This window comes from Onychomys torridus, chromosome 22 (genome assembly GCF_903995425.1).
Source record: "Onychomys torridus chromosome 22, mOncTor1.1, whole genome shotgun sequence".
Lineage (NCBI taxonomy): Eukaryota > Metazoa > Chordata > Mammalia > Rodentia > Cricetidae > Onychomys > Onychomys torridus.
Window position 1 is genome coordinate 16,415,039 of NC_050464.1, and position 18,278 is coordinate 16,433,316.

At 54.2% G+C, this 18,278-nt stretch overlaps 2 protein-coding genes across 5 annotated transcripts; one reads left to right on the forward strand and one right to left on the reverse strand.

The window, feature by feature from the left end:
* Positions 1-984: 984 nt before the first annotated feature.
* Positions 985-11,580, reverse strand: Plod3 (procollagen-lysine,2-oxoglutarate 5-dioxygenase 3). 3 transcript variants are annotated; one of them, XM_036172034.1, is made up of 19 exons: positions 10,840-11,577; positions 10,422-10,513; positions 10,168-10,304; positions 9,927-10,090; positions 9,661-9,773; positions 9,480-9,543; positions 8,436-8,533; positions 8,151-8,252; positions 7,894-8,019; positions 7,650-7,771; positions 7,343-7,447; positions 7,088-7,213; positions 6,721-6,862; positions 6,502-6,615; positions 6,308-6,376; positions 5,037-5,141; positions 4,017-4,163; positions 2,593-2,718; positions 985-1,401 (listed from the first exon to the last, which is right to left on the reverse strand). In XM_036172034.1, exons 1-19 carry the CDS (start codon positions 10,955-10,957, stop codon positions 1,246-1,248), a joined length of 2,226 nt encoding a protein of 741 aa, XP_036027927.1. In that variant the 5' UTR covers positions 10,958-11,577; the 3' UTR covers positions 985-1,245. The 3 variants fall into 3 exon arrangements, with proteins under 3 accessions (XP_036027927.1, XP_036027926.1, XP_036027928.1); XM_036172035.1 differs by lacking the exon at positions 985-1,401 and adding an exon at positions 1,421-1,654 and having other exon boundaries at positions 10,840-11,578; XM_036172033.1 differs by having other exon boundaries at positions 6,502-6,862; positions 10,840-11,580.
* Positions 10,667-17,560, forward strand: Znhit1 (zinc finger HIT-type containing 1). Of its 2 annotated transcripts, none has more exons than XM_036172037.1 (5): positions 10,667-11,184; positions 13,487-13,657; positions 16,599-16,678; positions 16,833-17,002; positions 17,096-17,560. In XM_036172037.1, the coding sequence occupies exons 1-5, from the start codon at positions 11,166-11,168 to the stop codon at positions 17,115-17,117; spliced, it is 462 nt and encodes a 153-aa protein (XP_036027930.1). In that variant the 5' UTR covers positions 10,667-11,165; the 3' UTR covers positions 17,118-17,560. The 2 variants fall into 2 exon arrangements, with proteins under 2 accessions (XP_036027930.1, XP_036027929.1); XM_036172036.1 differs by lacking the exon at positions 10,667-11,184 and adding an exon at positions 11,761-11,835.
* The last annotated feature ends 718 nt before the right edge of the window (positions 17,561-18,278 follow it).

Consider the following 18,278-nt stretch of genomic DNA (forward strand, 5'->3'; position numbering starts at 1 on the left):
AATTAAGAAAATGCCTTACAGCGGGATCTTCTGGAGGCATTCTTCTCAACTGAGGTTCCTCCTTTCAGATGACTCTAGCTTGTGTCTAATTGGCATAAACTACCCAGCACACACATGTAGAAGAAAGCCTATTCCCACAAGTCACACACACACACACACACACACACACACACACACCACACCATACCACACACACACACACACCACACACACACACACATACACACACACACCACACCATACCACACACACCACACACACACACACACACACACCACACATACACACACACACACATACACACACACCACACACACACACACACACACACACACACACCACACACATACACACACACCACACACATACACACACACAATAAATGTAATAAAAGGGGGAGGGGACTGGAGAGATGGCTCAGAGGTTAAGAGTACTGGCCGCTCTTGCAGAGGACCAGAGTTTGGTTCCCAGCACTCAAGTCAGGTGGCTGTCCACCCATCTAGTCCCATCTGTGTGATACCATCTTCTAGCCTCCATGGACACCTCATGTGTATAGACTCACACTTCCATACACAAAATTTACTTTAAAAAAATAAGAATAAAGGAGAGGGGATGTAGCTCAGTTGGTAGAGAACCTGCCACCATGCAGGACTCTGGGTTTGATCCCCAGAACTGTATAATGTGGACACGGCGGTACACAACTGTAATCCCTCTAGTGAACTGGAGGCCAGCCTGGGCTACATGAGACACTGACTTTATATATATATATGACTCGTGGACTCAACAGTTACAAACACCCTTTTATTGAAAGTGAGGCTGAGGAAAGTCAATAATTTATCAGGCAGGGAACTCTCAGAAGTCCGCTCCTGCTGGGCAGCAGTGGTGTACGCCTTTTTAATCCTAGCACTTTTGAGGCAGAGGCAGGTGGATCTCTGTGAGTTCGAGGCCAGCCTGGTCTACAGAGCGAGTTCCAGGACAGCCAGGACTACACAGAGAAACCCTGTCTCAAAAAACAAAAAAACAAACAAAAAAGTTCACTCCCCTTGAGTCCATGGGGTCAGTGGGAGGGTAGGAGACTCCAGGGACCTCCCGGGAGGGATGCTGGGGCCAGACCTTCAGTCCCAGGCACACAGACACTCAGGAAGTGAGAGGAGCCTGGCCCCTTCTCTCTGAGAACGGCAGAATGAGACCCCCAGGGCCCAACAAGGCACAATGGCAGAGAAGGTTTGGCAGACTGGTCGAGTGTCAGGGGTCAACAAAGGACACCATGATGTATCGAGTGCCCCGGGTGGTGGGCAGCCCCTCATGGTAGTGTGTGAGGCGGCCAGGGTGCAGGAGAGCCCAGCCCTTCCTGGGGGATGAGACTCTGCAGTCATAACGCAGGAAGCGGCAGCCGCCTCCCTGGGGAGATGAGAGAGAACATAAAAATAAAAGTGAGGTTAGCGGACACGGGGATGTGGGGGCAGGGGGCGGCAGGTGTGGGAGAGGCGCCATTCAAATGGGCTGGTGGTTAATCTGCACGGCCAACTTGATGGAATTTAGCGTCGCCGGAGAAACAAACCTCTGGGAATATCTGAGAAGGAGTTTCTAGAAGAGGGGTGGGGAAGACCCACCCTGAATAAGGATGGCGCCATTTCATGGGCGGCAGCTAGGACTGATAAAAAGGAGAAAGTAAGGAATGGAGAGATGGCTCAGCAGTTAAGAGCACTGCTTGCTCTTCCAGGGGACCTGGGTTCAATTCCCAGCACCCGCACAGCAGCTCACAACTGTCTGTAACTCCAGTTCCAGGGGGATCTGGCACCCTCGCACAGACATACATGCAGGTAAAACAACAATGCACATAAAATTAGATTAAAGAAAAAAAAAAAGGAAGGAGAAAGATGAGCTGGGCACCAGGCTTCACCTCTTTGCTTCCTGACTGTGGATACAACTAGGCAGCCTCCCTCCAGCTCCATGCCTTCCCCACCAAGATGGACTGTACTCCCAGAGTGTGAGCCAAAACAGAAAAGTAACCGATACAGATTTGGGGAACCGAGAAAGGAGGGAGACAGCCTTCCTGGTTAACGTCAACTTGAAAGATGGGGTCACCAGGGATGAGGGAGTCTCAAGGGAGGAAACACCTCCATCAGACTGGCCTGTAGGCAAGCCTGTGGGGCATTTTCTTGACTGATAATTGATGGGGGAGCGCGCCCAGCCCACTGTGGATGGTGCCATCCCTGGGCTACTGATCCTGGGTTCTATAAGGAAGCAGGCTGAGCAAGCCATGAGCAAGCCGGTCAGCGGTACCCTCCGTGGCCTCTGCATCAGCTCCTGCCCTGCTTGAGTTCCTGCCTCGGCTTCCCTCGTGATGGACTGTGAGCAGCTGAGCCAAGTCATGACACAAAAGGAGACATGTGAGAAGGCCCAGCCAGAGGCTAGGAAAGGAGCTAGACAAGGCTGCAAGGCGAAGTTTGTGTGTGTGTGTGTGTGTGTGTGTGTGTGTGTGTGTGTGTGTGTGTAAGAGAGAGAGACAGAGAGAGAGAGAGAGAGAGAGAGAGAGAGAGAGAGAGAGAGAGCCCGGGTGCCCTGAGACAGGAAGGACCCCAGACTCACCTCGTAATCCACACCCTTGTGGTTGAGGGCAACATTGAGGGTGAAGGTGGACGAGTCATGGTGTGGCCGAAGTGAGGGTTGCTCATCTGGCCGGTAGCGGACCACAAAGTTCATCACCGCCCGAGTCTGTGGAGACGTGAGGTGGAAGCTATAGGAAGGGCAAGGAAAGCCACACTTTTCTTCCTTCTGTCTGTCTGTCTGTCTGTCTCTCTCTCGTTGTTGTTGTTGTTGTTGTTGTTTTCAAAACAGGGTCTTGCTGTGTAGCCCTGGCTGTCCTGGAACTCACTCTGTAGACCAGGCCGGCCTCGAACTCACAGAGATCTTCCTGCCTCTGCCTCCCGAGTGCTGGGATGACAGGCGTGCGCCCCCACCCCTGTGTCTACTTGTTCTCCTCTGCCCTAGGTCCCCCCCAGAACTGGGCGTGCAGCAGTGGAGTGCCATGTCCAGCTTTTCACACAGATGCTGATGACATGAACTCAGGTCATCATGCTTCCATGACGAGCCCTTTACTGATTAAGCCATCTCCCCGGTCCCATTTCTTCCCATTGCTTTGAGACAAGGTATGACATAGCCCAGGCTGGCCTCAAACTCACTATCTAGCTACAGATGACCCTGAACTTCTCTGATCCTCCTGCCTCTACGTCCCGAGTGCTGGGATTACAGTCCTGTGCTGTTACCTTACCTCCAGTTTACACAGTGCTGGGGATGGAAGTTAGCGTGCTGTGGGACAATCCTTTTCTATACTATGAGTATGTATTACTCTCCTTGGCTAATAAAAAGCTGACAGGCTGGTAACGGGGCAGGAAGCTAGGCAGGAAAGCCAAACTGAGAATGCTGGGAAGAAGGAGGGCAGAGTCTGGGAGACACCAGCCAGCTGTCCAGGAAGCAGGACATGCTAGAGGACAGGTAAAGCCCTGAGCAATGTGACAATACAAACATTAATAGAAATTAAGTTGTAAGAGTTAGCTAGTAATAAGCCTGAGCTATCGACCAAGCGTTTATAATTAATATAAGCCTCTATGTGGTAATTTGGGAAGTGGCTGCAAGGTATTTAGGAATGGTAGGTCAGGACAGAAAAACTCAGTCTACATCAGGGCTTTGTGCATGCTAGGCAAGCACTCTAACGGACCCACATCTCCAGCCTTCTCTTCTGTTTTGAGACAGCCCATGCTTTCCTCAAACTCTTGGTCTTTGTACCTCAGGTTCTCAAGTGATGAGGTTTAGGTGTCAGCACGCCCCTCCAGTGATTCTTCTGACGGCACAGCAGCCCAGGTAGGGGCCTAACTTCTTCCCAAGCCCATCTCCATCCCAGCCCTAGGTCTATGGAGCCTTAGTTGCTACACTGATTAAGACGGGGGTGCATATGGAGCCTTCCAAGACTAGGGTACTAGAAGAAGGAGATAGCAGTGGTTGGGATAGCCTACCTTGGTGTGGTAGCCAGGGAACAGGTACTCAGTCATGGGCCCCACATATGTCCTCAGCAGCTGAAGCCACTGGTCTTCATACCCAACCTGCTTCATGTGGATGTCCACGGTGGGAACATTCTCGTATCCTCCAGCCAGCCTGGAATCCTGTGGACAACAGACACTGAGCCACTCACATCCCTGGGCTAGGCCATTCTTCCTCAGGGACAATATGAGCTTCATCTTGTTGGTTCCCCCTTTTTCTTTTTTTCCTCTATGTAGCCCTGGCTGTCCTGGAACTTGCTCTGTAGACCAGGCTGGCTTCAAACTCAGAGATCCACCTGCCTCCGTCTTCCAAGTACTGGGACTAAAGGTGTGCACCACCAGTGCCCAGCCCGAGTCTTAACACTTCTGTCCCTGCCATCTAGAAGCGGTTTTCTTTCCCACTTGTCAGCCCAATTCACTGCTGGCCTTTCAGTCTCTGCTGCTGCCAGATCTCCTATGAATCGCTCTGACCGTCCCATGTCACCTGGCCACGCTTTCTAACACACAGTCCATGAAGTAAGCACCCTCTGGGTTACAGCTAACCTTGACTGTCAACTCGGTGGGACCTAGAAACACCTAAAGACAAGCCTCTGGGCATGTCAGGAGGGATTATCTGGATGAGGTTGACAGAGATGGGAAGACCTGACCACTGTGGGCGGCACCATCCCATGTGCCAAGGTCCTGGCCTGAGTGACAGAGAAAGTGGGCTGAGCACCAGCACCCATCTCTCTCTGCTTCCCCCTCAGGTGCCACGTGACCAGCCGCCTCCCGCTCCTGCCACCACCCTCCCGCCATGACGGACTGCACCCACAGACTGTGAGCCCCCAGAAACCCTTTCTTCAAGCTGCTCTTGTCAGATATGGTCACAGCGAGGAGACAAGTAACAAACGTACCCGGAATGAGGCCCACCCCGGGGTTCCTGTCCGTACCCCAATCCCAGGGTCCCTCCAATGGATCAGGCCCACCCTGTCGCTCTCGGGAGCCCTCAGCCCTCACCTCGTGCCGGCCTCCAGACCACTGGCCATAGTGTTCCATTTCCTCCACCAGCTCATCACACATCTGCTCTGTCAGCAGTGGGAACCAGTACACATCTGGGCACGGCTGGGGGCAGGGCAGGGCGACAAGGGACAGGGCAAGGTGAACTCCAGGAAGGGGGCAGAGGGTGGGGCAGGCAACGGGACAGGGCAGGGGAGACGGACGGGGAGCTCTCTAGGCAGCCTGGGGTGGGGAGTAGTCAGTGAAGAGGCCTGAGCAGAGAAGGGCAGAAATAGGGTGCCTGGAGCCCATTATCTAGGACAGTGACCCTCTTCTGCCTCTTTTTTTTTTTTTTTTTTTTTTTGAGACAGGGTTTTATGTAGCCCAGGTAGCCTCAAACTCATTATGTAGCTGAGGCTGGCCTTGAACTTCTGACCCTCCTGCTTCCCACTTCCAGAGTGCTGAGATCACAGGCATTTATACAGTGCTGGAGATTGAACCTGGGGCTTTGTGAATGTTAGGCAAGTATTCTACCAAGTGAGCTACAGCCCTGGCCCATTTAGTTTTACTTTTAGAAAAGGCCTTACTATGTAGTCCAGGATGGTCTTGAACTTGCTATGTGTCTGAGGCTGGCCTGTAACTCCTAACCTTCCTCTTGCTGCCTCCACTACCTGAACTCTGGGATTATAGACACGCACCACACTGCTGTTTGTCTTCATGTGAGTGCAGGCACACCTGTGTAGGAGTGTGTGTGCTCAAATGTGTATATGTGAATGTCTGAGCTTGACACCAGGAACTGACCAATTTTTCCTGCACCTTCTCCACTGAGGCAGGATCTCTTAATCAAACCCAGAGCTTACTGAAACAGCTGGTCTGGCTAGTCAGCCTGCTGAGGATCCTTAGTCTCTGCCTCCTCAGGCTGGAATTACAGGTGGGCCACCATACACCCTGCATTTACTTGGGTTCTGGAGATCTGAACTAGGTCCTCATGCTTATGTGTGAAGGGGCTTAACCACGGAGTCATTTCATCTGCTCCTTCTGTTTCCTGAGACTTGGTCTTGTCACCTAACTGTGGCTGGTCTGGCACTCACTATGTAGCTCAGGCTAGCCTGGAACTCTCCATCCCTCTATATCAGCTTCTGGACCTCTAGGATTGCAGGTCTGTGACGCTCAGTGTGGCTATCAGCCTCCTGCCCAAACAGCAAGCCCTGAGGTCCCTGGGGGCTCAGCTTGGAGCCCGCCAATCCCAGCGGTGGGTGCTTCCCACAGGCCGAGCTCCTGGGGCAGCTTACCTGCTCCACCAGCCCCTCCCCATCCAGGGCACGGCTGTAGTTCTCATGGATGTACTGTTCCTTCCAGTCCTGCGGGAGGGGTTAGGGCATTTGTGTGGAGCCTTCTTTACTCCCACCACTGGGTCACCCCCCCCATGGTGGGCACTGGAGGGGGCCCCTATTGGGTGGAAGCAGGGTCAAAGGGCCCCTCTTACCACAGGGTTGTCAAAGATCTGCCAGAGGTCTGGGTGTAAGTGGTCAGTGTCATAGCGAGATGTGGCCAGCAGCCGGCCAAACTCGTGCTGATTGCTGAGGTGGAGGAAGATGCCCTGGAGTGGGGTAAAGGGTGGGCATGTGTGAGGAGGACAACAGGAGGCTGCGGGCACAGCATCAAGTCCCCAGATGTGGCAACCCATGCCAACCACCCCACTCACCTTATCCCGGAGGCTCTTACAGAAAGCCATGTCTGGGTCAGTGTCACTGCCAGAGAACACCTCCGTCTGGGGCAGCTCTGTCCTCAGGGTCTCCCCGCGGATCACATATGCCTGGGATATGTAGGGCACGTTCCACACGCCCCTGCCGGCACGAGGTATGATCAGCCAGGCGATGCCCCCCCCCCATCGCAGAAGCTCCTTCCCTCAGGGTACCCCAGAACCCTGAGCCATCACACCCCTGATATAAGCACCCAATCCATTACCAGTCCCTACCCACAGCTGTGGCCTAAGGGCCACACAGGATGCTACGGAGTGGGGACCCAGGGAAGGCTCTGGCACCAGCCCGGCACACGTGGGTGGGACTCACACTCGCTTCCGCTGCACCAACTCCACATAGTCTTCGGAGCGGGCATAGTACTCATCGGGGCTCAGGGCACCCCAGAAGTTGGACCAGAGCTTGCCATGGCGGGAAAGCATGGGGGCTATTACCTTCCTGTGGGTAAAACAGAGGTGAAGGATGGGCAGAGGGAAGAACAAGAGGGGACAGGACCTCCTCCCACCAAGGGAAGGGGTGGAGCTCCTAGGCCCTCCTGAGGCTCCAGGGATGGGTGGGGCTGGTCACCTGTTTTGTTCAATCAAGATGCGCAAGGTCTCGGGGTTGGTAAGGACAGCATCAGCATCCAGGCTGAAGTAGAATTCGCACTCAGGGTCCTGCCGACAGCTATCCCTGGAGCGGAGGACCCACAAATGGGGAGATGAGCCAAATGGGGCATGGAGGCAGGGCAGCGGGGACAGTGGGATGAGGGGGGCTCTCCCAGCTCTGAGATGAAGGCAAGAGTCGGAGTCTCTTTCCCAGGGGCTCCACCATCGTCTACGGCAGATGACGAGGCAGGGGAGTGGAATGTGAAGGTTTAGGGAGAGTCACTCACATGGCCATGTCCCTGGCCTCCCCTGGGCTCAGCGCTTCCTCTGGCCCTACTAGCTTTGCGGCTGAGAAGTGGTCCTGGAGCTGTGGCCAGGCATTGGCAATGTGAGGCTCATGGTACACCTCCTGAAGACAGGATGGGGAGAGGGTTGGACTGACAGTGAGGGGTGGCCCCCAAGGAATGCAATCAGGGGAGGACAGACGGGAAGAGGTGAGGGGGGGGGGGGGGGGGGTCTCCCATGTCTCACATTATTATGAAGGAACAGAGAGATCCTGTCCGGGGGGTAATCCAGGAGCAGTAGGCGCTGGAGGAACCGAGGCAGGAAGGGGGTAGGCTGCTCCACAAACACGGCCAGAAGCACCCGGGGGGGAGGCTGGGGACACCACAGGACAAGGCTCACAGAAGCCCAGGCCTCTCTCTCTGCCCCGTAGCCCCCACCAGCCACTGCCCACTTGGCCAGGTTGGGATGCAACGGAGGCTGCCCTACATCACGTCTCTCCTCACCTGCCCTGCTGGGAGTGTCCTCTGGTCCTGGTTGCAGAATCCACAGCCTCCCTGGGGAGTCCAGCCATTGGGGACATAGTTCCCTAAGTAGTTGAGCTGGAGCTGTGGGGACAGGGGGTGGGTGGCTAAAGTGGAGGTGTCTGGGGACAGCCGAGAGGCAAGCTGGGCTCAGCACAGGGAGAATTCGGCAAGATGGAGCGCCAGCTATTTTTCTACTGGGGCTGGGGAGGACCAGGCGGTCCAGGAGGGCTTGAGACAAGCAAGGGCTGAGGGCACCAGGGGCACCTTAGTGGGACCGTTTCCATGGACCACAACAGGAAGGGTGTCATAAGCCACATTCCGGATGCGTACACGATTCTGGTCGAATTTTAAGACCACTTCATCTGGGGGAGGAGAAGGGAAGGCTCCCTTTATTTGGGAATTGCAAAGCAATAGGCAAAAAACATTATTGAATTGGTTTAAGTTATCATCTAGTGTGTGTGACTGGGGCTGGTGAGATGGCTCAGTGGATAGAGGGCCTTGCCACCAAGCCTGAGACCCAGAAACCACATGTTAGGAGGAAAGGATAGACTCTCAAGAGCTGACCTCTGACCTCCACACGTGCCATGGCACGTGTTCTTCCCTCCAAAACAAATACATGAGAAAAAAAAATTTTTTTTTTTTTTGGTGTTTTTCTGTGAGTCCTTTCTTTCCTTGGAAAGGGCCTCATTACGGCCTGCACCTCCTTCCTCTGAGATCTGAGATCAGGGCTATAACACCATCCTTGGCTTCTGTAAGTCTGACCAGGCTGTAGTCACCTTAGAGGAGTCAGCCACTCTACCCGAGTGACCTGGGTGATTCACTAGTCCCTAAAGGAGTCAGTTTTCTTACCTGCCCAAGGGTCTTCCAAGGTGGGAAGTCAGGGAACTTTGCAGCTCTGTGTTAATGAAATCACAGTGGGAGAGCCCTGACTGGGGACCTCAGCATGTGCCTGGTCGACAGATACCTGAGCTCCGACCACCATTCTCCCACTTTGTTTTTGGGTGGTGCTGAGGATTGAACCTAGGTTTCTATATACTAGGTACACCTTCTACCACTGAGCCACACCCCAGCCCCTCACTGGGGGATTCTAAGCAGGTGCTCTACCACTGAGCCACACCCCAGCCCCTCACTGGGGGATTCTAGGCAGGTGCTCTACCACTGAGCCACACCCCCAGCCCCTCACTATCACTCACACAATATAATATGCTTAGGTATTGGATAAGTCAGCACACTGGCCACCTGCAGGCCAGCCCAGTTCTGGCAGGAACCCGTGCCTCACCACCCACTTCTAACCATCTTCTTCCTCACCTAAGGCTCCATTGAGGTTCTGGAAGATCCGGGACTTATGGTCCAGATTAAGTTTGAGTTTTTCCTAGACAGCATGAGATGGGCATGAGCGGGGACAGGTGGCACCATATCTTCTCCCAGCTCCCCTGCATGCCTTCTCTCCCACCCAACTAGGGAACGTCCCTATCCCCAGTCTCTCTACCCGTAGCCCTGGGTCCAGGTAGAGGCGAGTGTAGAACAACTGATCATCATCATCATCTTTGTATTTCCACTGGCGGACGATTTGATGGATGGTGGGAGCGAAGCCAATGAATCCTGGGAGACAGAAGAGAGACAGACCCCCAGGAATCCCAGGATCCCACTCTCTCTCCAACCTTCAGGAACCTGGGGCATGCCATACCCGCCACCGATGGGGGTGGGGGGCGGGGAGAGGCAAGGGAGCGCTGTCTTGGGTACTCTGCCACTCACCACCAGAGTTGAGGAAGCGCTTCCCCGTGCCCACCTCGGGGTACTGCTCTGCCAGCCCCCACTCGGGCCAGCAGAAGCTCTCAGCAGAGAACAGTAGATGACTGCCGCTCTGAACAAACTTCTTCAGCAGCTCTGCGGGGCTGCTGGCCAGAATCACGTCGTAGCTGGGCAAGGAAAGGGGTCTCTTTTTCTGTCCCCGTATCCTCCTTTTCCCTCTCTGTCCACCCCAGACCCTCGTTACCTGTCTACAAACATGATGATCCTGTCTTCCTGGTTTGCGTATTTCTCCATTTCCTTTTTTAGCCATCTGACCTTCTGGCCTCCACCAACGGTTCGAGCCACGTCTCCCCCTCGCCACTCGTGGCCCAGGCCCAGGGTCTGCAGGAAAGACCCCACCCCCACGCCATGGAAGAGGTTCAGCTGGCCAAGGGGAAGAAACAGGACCAGCCGCCGGCCCACTCCGGGTGGAACGTCTCCCGAGAGGCCCCCACTCACCAGGACAGTGTAGTTAAAGAACTCCGCAGACTGCAGGAAACGCCGGTATCCCTCTGTCTCTGCCGTGGCCACAGTGATCACCAGCAATTTGTCTGCCACGGCCACGGAACTGGCATTTAGGACCCACGGCTCGGTGTCCCACGGGTGCATCCCCTCCACCTCCCCGTTATTTCACTCAAGTTCCTTCCACTTCCCTCCTTAAACTTCTTCCGGCCCAGGGACATGTGGTCTCCAGAAGAGTCAAGTGAGAGTAACACACAGGGATGGGGGCTGGGGTGTTCCTGCTGTCAGGGGGCACTGGGACCCCTTAGTTCAGCGTGGGGGAGAGGGTGATGCTCTGGGTCCCGGGAGGGGCTGGACACTCCCTCCCAGGCTGGCAGACGCGTCGACTCTGCCCACTGGGCTCCCGGGTTCTCACCTGGGTTGACAGCGTTGGAGCCCCGGGGTCGATCGGAGGCAGAAGTCACCGGGGGCAGCGGCGGCAGCAGCAGCAGCAGGAGGAGCAGAAGCCGGGGTTCCGGGCCTGGCGCAGCCATGACCAGCAGCAGCAGCAGCGGCAGCGGCAGCAGCAGCACTCTCGGGCGACACCCGGGCCCGCAGCGGGGCTGAGCTCAGCCTGGATTCCGGACCGGAGGGGGAAGATTCTGGGAAGAAGGGCCGGCGAGCCCGCGGTGAGGAGGAGCTGTGCTGCTGGGGACTCCGCCCTGGAAAACAGGCGTCACCCGAGGCCACCGAAAACCCGAGATGCAGACGGCGAGACAAGGCAAGGATTGTCCCGTGGGCGCGGGCTGCGGGGCGGGGAGCAGCCGGGGGTCCAGTCCCCGGTCTCACGTCCGGAGCCGAATCCGCCGGGGAGGGGAAGTGACCTTTTGAGGAGGGTCCAGGGGACGCGGGGGCGGGTCTTGACCACGGCCCTGACCCGGAGGAGGACTGGACGGGGAGGCCTGGGGGGAGCAGGGGGCGCGGCGGGGACTGACGGGTCCCCCCACCCCCGGGAAGCTTGATGCGGAATCGCGCGGACGTCAACGCGGGCCGGGGTTCAACAAAGCCTCCCCGAAGGCACCCGTCCCCCGCCCCTGCCCGGGGACACGCTCCGGGGCTGCAAAAGGGCCCCAGGGACCAGGGCGCGTCCCTAAAGATCGCCCGCATCGTGTTTTAAAAGTGACCCGTGGAGGGGAGCGCTTAGATTTATTTTTTTTTAACAACCACAACGCGACCGGAAGTAGGTTTGCCCCCATCAAAGATGGCGGGAAAGCTTTCTGGTCTCCAAGGGAACATCACGCCATGACTTCCAGGCGGAGGGGCAGGACTGCGCACGCGCACGAGGGCACGCCACCGGAAGGTGGTTAATGCGCCTGCGCAGTCGGTTCTCCCGGCAACTGTGTTGCGCAAATGGTGGAGAAGAAACCCTCGGGTACGTGAGCCCTTCGAGGTTCGCCCTTTCCTTGGTCCCAAGTTCGAGGCCACCTTAACGTTCGTCCGCCCCGTTATTCACGTCAAATCCTTCCGCAGGCCCTCTCGCTCGGCGTTGGGGTAGCCCCGCAACCCCCAAACTCATGTTTTGTGAATGTTTGCTGCAAGCTAGGCGCGGGGATGGAGAGGACAGCTTGTCCTTCCAAAGCCCGGGTGCGGTGAGCGTTTGCACCCACCCCAGCTTCTGGATGGAGGGGACAGAGAAGCTTAAGAACTCAAAGGCCGTGACTAGGTCCCCCACCCCTCCCCACTCCACTCCCCGACTATTCTTTCTTATTTAATGAGACGGGTTTCACTTTGTAGCCGAGGCTGCCTGTGTAGTTAGGTTAGTCCTGCCTGTGCCTCTGGATGTCTTGTAACCAAGTCTGTGGTTGGAAGTGGTTTCAGGCTGGCATGCCATGAGAAACACAGCTTTGTGTTTGGATTAGCAGCACCAGGAATGGGCTAGCAAGATGCCGAAGTAGCTAAAGGTGCTTGCTGCCAAGCCTGAGCACCTGGGTCAGTCCCCAGGACCCGCATGGTGGGAGAAAAAAACATCACCAATTGTGCTCTGACCTCCACACGTGTACTGCGGTACCCACGTGCACACAGAAACACATCGAACAAATGAACTTTTTGAAGAAAGAAATGCCCGAAAAGAGGCTAGGGATTGGCTCAGCTCGTAGAGTGCTTGTCTAGCATACACAAAGCGCTGTTTCGTTCCCAGCACCACATAAACCTCAGGTGTGGTGATGCACAGGAGGGCATCCGGAGTCATTCCCAGCTGCATAGTAAGTTCCAGGCCAGCCTGGGCTCCGTGAGACCCCATTGAAGGTTGTGGGGGTGGGGTGGGAAAGGGTCAGGGTTATCAATAAAAGAAGGGCAGGCCGAGGTGGCCTGAAGAGCGAAGAGCGGGAGGGGAGCCAAGATGTGGGACTGGGAAGCATAGCCACCGTGGGAGGAGGGCGGCTGGGAGCCATGCTGGGGAACAGAGACTCTTTTAGTCCAAGGAAGGTATTCCGTGCAGTCACGGGGCGTAGAAATTCAACTCAAGCTAAAGGAACATTCTAGAAACATACACTGGATTTTTGCCCACATTCACAGGTGTGTTGAATGTGGACGCCAGGGGTCAGCATAATGTCAGTTCCTAAATGTACTCCCTTATTTTTTAAAATTTGTGTGTGTGTGTGTGTGTGTGTGTGTGTGTGTGTGTGTGTGTGTTGCTGTGTGCTGATGAGTGTCGGTGCCCGTGAAGGACAGAAGAGGGAGTTGAATCCCCCAGAGCTGGAGTTACAGGTGGCTGTGAACCACCCTGGTGGCTGATGATCCTGTGTACTGGAAACTGAACTCTAGCCCTCTACAAGAGCAGAGAGTGCTCCTAACCACTGAGCCATCTGCCCGGCTGCAGTTTTTTGTGTCTCTAGTTACTGTTGGTGCTGGATCCAGACTAAGAGTCAGCATAAAGGGCTGAAACCGGCTTCCCAAGCTGGAAGGAAGCAGGGTGAAGAGCTGGGAACTTCCCACAGCATTGTGACAGGGATGAGGCCAGGAGAGACTGTGCCAGCCCAGCTTTCCCCATTTCTTGACCCCTATAACTCCGTTGTTCCATCTAGTTCGCTCCCAGGACCCTGGACAGCGGCGGGTGCTGGACCGGGCAGCCCGGCAGCGCCGGATCAATCGACAGCTAGAAGCTTTAGAGAATGACAATTTCCAGGATGACCCCCACGCCGGCCTCCCCCAGCTGGGCAAGAGGCTGCCTCAGTTTGATGACGATGCAGACACAGGTGAGGTGGGGGGTTTGTGGGAGAGAATGAGACGGTGTCACGACGCTCCTCGGCAGCCTGTCACGGCAGATGCCATGAGCAGAGATGGGAATTGAATCTTTGTTATATTTTTAATTTCTTTATTGTGTGTGTGTGTGTGTGTGTGTGTGTGTGTGTGTGTGTGTGTGTGTGTGTGTGTTGGCATGTGGAGGTCAGAAGACAACTTAGAGGACTTGGTTCTCTCCTTCCACCACATAGCTTCCAGAGTTTGAACTTGGGTCACTCAGGTTGCTGGGTTGGGCAGCAGGTGTCCTTACCCACTGAGCAATGTTAGCAGCCCCTGGTTCTTTAAAACCTCAGTTGATTCAGAGAGCCGACAATCTGAGAAGACGATGTCAGCAGGTTACAGACAGAGACAAAGGGCTGTCAGTCATTCTGGATTGGGTGACATCTAGTCTTCCCCCTCTGTGTCAGGTGTCAGCCACATTTCTGAGACTTTCAGTGCCTGTGCCTCTCATTATCATCCCTGGTACTTGTCTCTCAGTCTGTGGATGTCTGGGCTGGGCTCAGGCACTTTGAATCACTGGGTCAACTTAGTGTCTGCTGGTGTTACCTTTGTGCTCCAAGGACACCTGGACTGGGAGGGAGGGAGGGCGGGCTTACCAAAACAACCATCAACAGCTGTATACACTAAGCTAGTAATAAATAGCTGTGCCTGTTCTTTCTATTGTAGGGAGGGTTTTGTCTGTCTGTCTGTTGTTGTGGAATATTATTTTAAGATGTGTTACATTTGTTTATGCTGTGGTACATTTGTTTTAATGATGCGAAGATGGGTTGCACTTTTTTTTTTTTTTTTTTTTTGGCTTATTGAGACAGGGTTTCTCTGTAGCTTTGGAGCCTGTCCTGCACTCACTCTGTAGACCAGGCTAGCCTTGGACTCAGAGATCTGCCTGCCTCTGCCTCCTGAGTGCTGGGATTACAGGCGTGCACCACCACCGCCGGTGGGTTGTATTCTTTTATATTGCTTTGTTTAACTTGTGAAGGTGTGTTACTGTGCCTGTCTAAAGCACCTGATTGGCCTAATAAAGAACCGAATGGCCAATAGCAAGGCAGGAGACAGGATAGGCGGGGCTGCCAGGCAGAAAGAATAGACAGATGGAGGAAAAGAGGGACGAGGAAGGGAGATCAAGGATGGAGGAAGGAGAGGAAAACTCCAGGGGCCAGCCACCCAGCTCCACAGCAAGCCATGGAGTGAGAAGTAAAGGAAGGTATTCAGGAGTAGAGAAAGATAAAAAGCGCAGAGGCAAGCCGGGCGGTGGTGGCACACGCCTGTAATCCCAGCATTCGGGAGGCAGAGGCAGGTGGGTCTCTGTGAGTTCGAGGTCAGCCTGGTCTACAGAGTGAGATCCAGGAAAGGCACAAAGCTACACAGAGAAACCCTGTCTCAAAAACCAAAAAAAAAAAAAAAAAAAAAAAAAGCCCAGAGGCAAAATGTCGACGGGATAACTTGAGTTAAGAAAAGCTGGCTAGAAACAAGCCAATCTGAGGCTGAACTTTATAATAAGTAAGAATAAGCCTTCGTGTGTATGGTTTTTTTGGGAGCTGGCAGGCCACTCAAATGAGCTAAAGAGCAAGAGAGTAAAAAACCAACTACAGGGGTTGGGGATTTAGCTCAGTGGTAGAGCGCTTGCCCTGGGTTCAGTCCTCAGCTCCATTTAAAAACAAACAAACAAACAAAAAAAACCTACTACAGTCTGCTTTTTGAGAGAGGGTATCTCTGTGTAGACCAGACAGCCCTTGAACTCAGAGACCCACCTGCCTCTGCTTCCTGAGTGCTGAGATCAAAGATGTGTGCCGTGACACCCAGAGAGATTTTTAAAATGTGAACAACTGCTATTGTTTTATTTGTGCATGTGTGTGCATTTGCATGTGTGTGTACACATGCATGCCATGGCATGGTGTGTGGGTGGATGTCAGAGGACAACTTTCAGGAGTTGGTTCTCTCTTTTGTAATGTGGATCCTAGGGATCGAACTCAGGCTGTCAGGCTTTGGAGGCTATCCTGGAATTCACTCTGTAGACCAGGCTGTCCTGGAACTCACAGAGATCCTCCTGCCTCTGCCTCCCAAGTGCTGGGATTAAAGGCGTGCACCCCCACACACACACAAGTGCGTCTTTATAATCCAGAATACAAAAGTATCCCTGTCAGCAGTGGGGGTGGAGGCGGTGGCGCACACCTTTAATCCCAGCACTTGGGAGACAGAGGCAGGAGGATCTCTGTGAGTTTCAGGACAGCCAGGGCTACACAGGGAAATCCTGTCTTGAAAATCAAACCAAAAAAGCAAAAAGAAACAAACAGCAAACCATCTCTATCATTGGGAGAGGAAAGGAGTCAGGGCTGTGAAGGCCATGTGGGAAGGGTCCCAGCAGGGAGGTGACTTGGAAACGGCTCCTGGCTTTGCCAGTGATTAGCTCCTGTGCTGGGAGCAACTGTCTTCTCCTCTCTGCGCCTGGGTTTCTTTATGTGTGTGGAATAAAAAAGATGTAGCAACCAGGTATGATGGTGTATGCAGCACACAGATGATGTATGTAGATGCAGCACACAGAAAGCTGAGGTAGGAGAATAGCCAAGAATCGAAGGTCAACCTGGTCTACGTCATGAGTTTGAAGTCAGCTTGGGATATGTAATGAGACCTTGTGTCAAAACAACAACAAAAAAGACCTGTCATTCCAGCACGTGAGAGAACCAGTCCAGGGTCATCCTTGTCTACATAGAGAGTAGTGCATGGGTAAGCCTGGGCTACATGAGCTCCTGTCCCCAAAATAACAAGATGGAGTAGACTGATCTCTAAGGAGCTGACTGTCAACCTGGTTGGAGATGTCAGGGCAGATGCAGGCAGGGAGGGACAGTCCCCAAGTGTCACAGCAGCTGTCCAGCAACTCATTGCCCTTGGTTCCCCCAGGAAAGAAAAAGAAGAAAACTCGAGGTGACCATTTCAAACTTCGCTTCCGGAAAAACTTCCAGGCTTTGCTGGAGGAGCAGGTAAGAGAGTTCTCGGCTTGGTGTGTGTGTTGGGGGAAGCGGGGGAGTCCCCCAAAGCAAGGGCGCGAGCCCATGCTCTTCAGGATCCTCAGTGTACACCAGCTGCATGACATGGTGGAGAACTCAAGATGCCTGTCCCTTCATGTCCCTCCAGAACCTGAGCACATCTGAGGGCCCCAACTACTTGACAGCCTGTGCGGGTCCCCCATCCCGACCCCAGCGTCCCTTCTGTGCTGTGTGTGGCTTCCCATCACCGTATACCTGCGTAAGCTGTGGTGCCCGGTACTGCACAGTCCGCTGCCTGGGCACCCACCAGGAGACCAGGTGAGCCCGAGCCTAACCATGCCCATAGTCTCACCCCACACAGCATCCCAGGACTCCCTCCTCTTCCAACAGGCTTCTTTTCTCTCTCTGCAGGTGTCTGAAGTGGACGGTGTAAACCTGGCATCAGAGAGAGGAAGTCCATCCCCCCAACCCTTCCCCCAGTTCATCCTCAAAGGATAGAGAAAGGAGCTGCCCATTCACCCAGCAAGGCTGTGTCCTGCCAACCAGAGGGCCACATGGACCCCAGGGACTATGGTGGGCTTGGTCCAGCCCACAGAGTGCTGTGATAATAAATGGCCTGGTGACAGGAACCTGCCTGCTTGTTTGAGGTGTTTGGAGGTGAAGGTCAGAGTTGGCTGTCAATCCTGCATACACCCCGTCTGTCAGTCCTGCATATACCCCGTCTTCCCTCTTCCAGCCTCCCGTTGTCTGCCCGATGTGTCGTGGGAGGTTTATGTCCCAACTCTAGCTACTCTCAACTCTTCTCTGCCCTGATTAGCTGGTGTTTTAGTTTGGTTTTAGAAATAAAGTCTTGCTGTAGACAAGACTTGAACTCACTATATATATAGCCAAGAATGACTGAACTAATCCTTCTGGCTTCACCTCCCAAGTGCTGTTCCCCACTCCTACCCCATCATGTTTTTGTTTGTTTGTTTGTTTTGTTTTGTTTTTGGAGACAGGGTTTCTGCTGTGTAGCCCTGGCTGTCCTAGAACTCACTCTGCAGACCAGGCTGGCCTCAAACTCCTGTCTCTGCCTCCTAAGTGCTGGAATTAAAGGCATGCACCACCACTGCCTGCCCCCCCCCCCCACACACACACACTCAGTGGACTTCAGGCTAGCTGGCCCACAAGCTTCCAAGTGATTCCCCTACTTCCCATCTCACTGTAGAGGTGCCAGGCCCACACATAGGAGCCATGGCATGTCTGGGTTCTAAGAGTCAAACGTGCGTCACCAGACTTTCAAAGGCCTTTACCCACGCAGCCATCTCCCCTGCCCATGGCTAGTGTTTAGAAAGCCTGAGGACCATGTGTCCTCCTATAAATGGATCCCAAAATATTGAGATATAAATTATTTATATCCCTATAAATGGCCTAGCAGGGAAGCATCAGCCGCTTGTGTACCCTTAACACACACACACACACACACACAATCCTCATGGGCTAGAGAGGTGGCTCAGTGGTTAAGGGCATGGGGTTGTTCCAGAGAAGCCAGGTTCGATTCCCAGCACCCACACGGCAGCTCACAACCATCTATAACTCCAGTTCCAGGCAACCT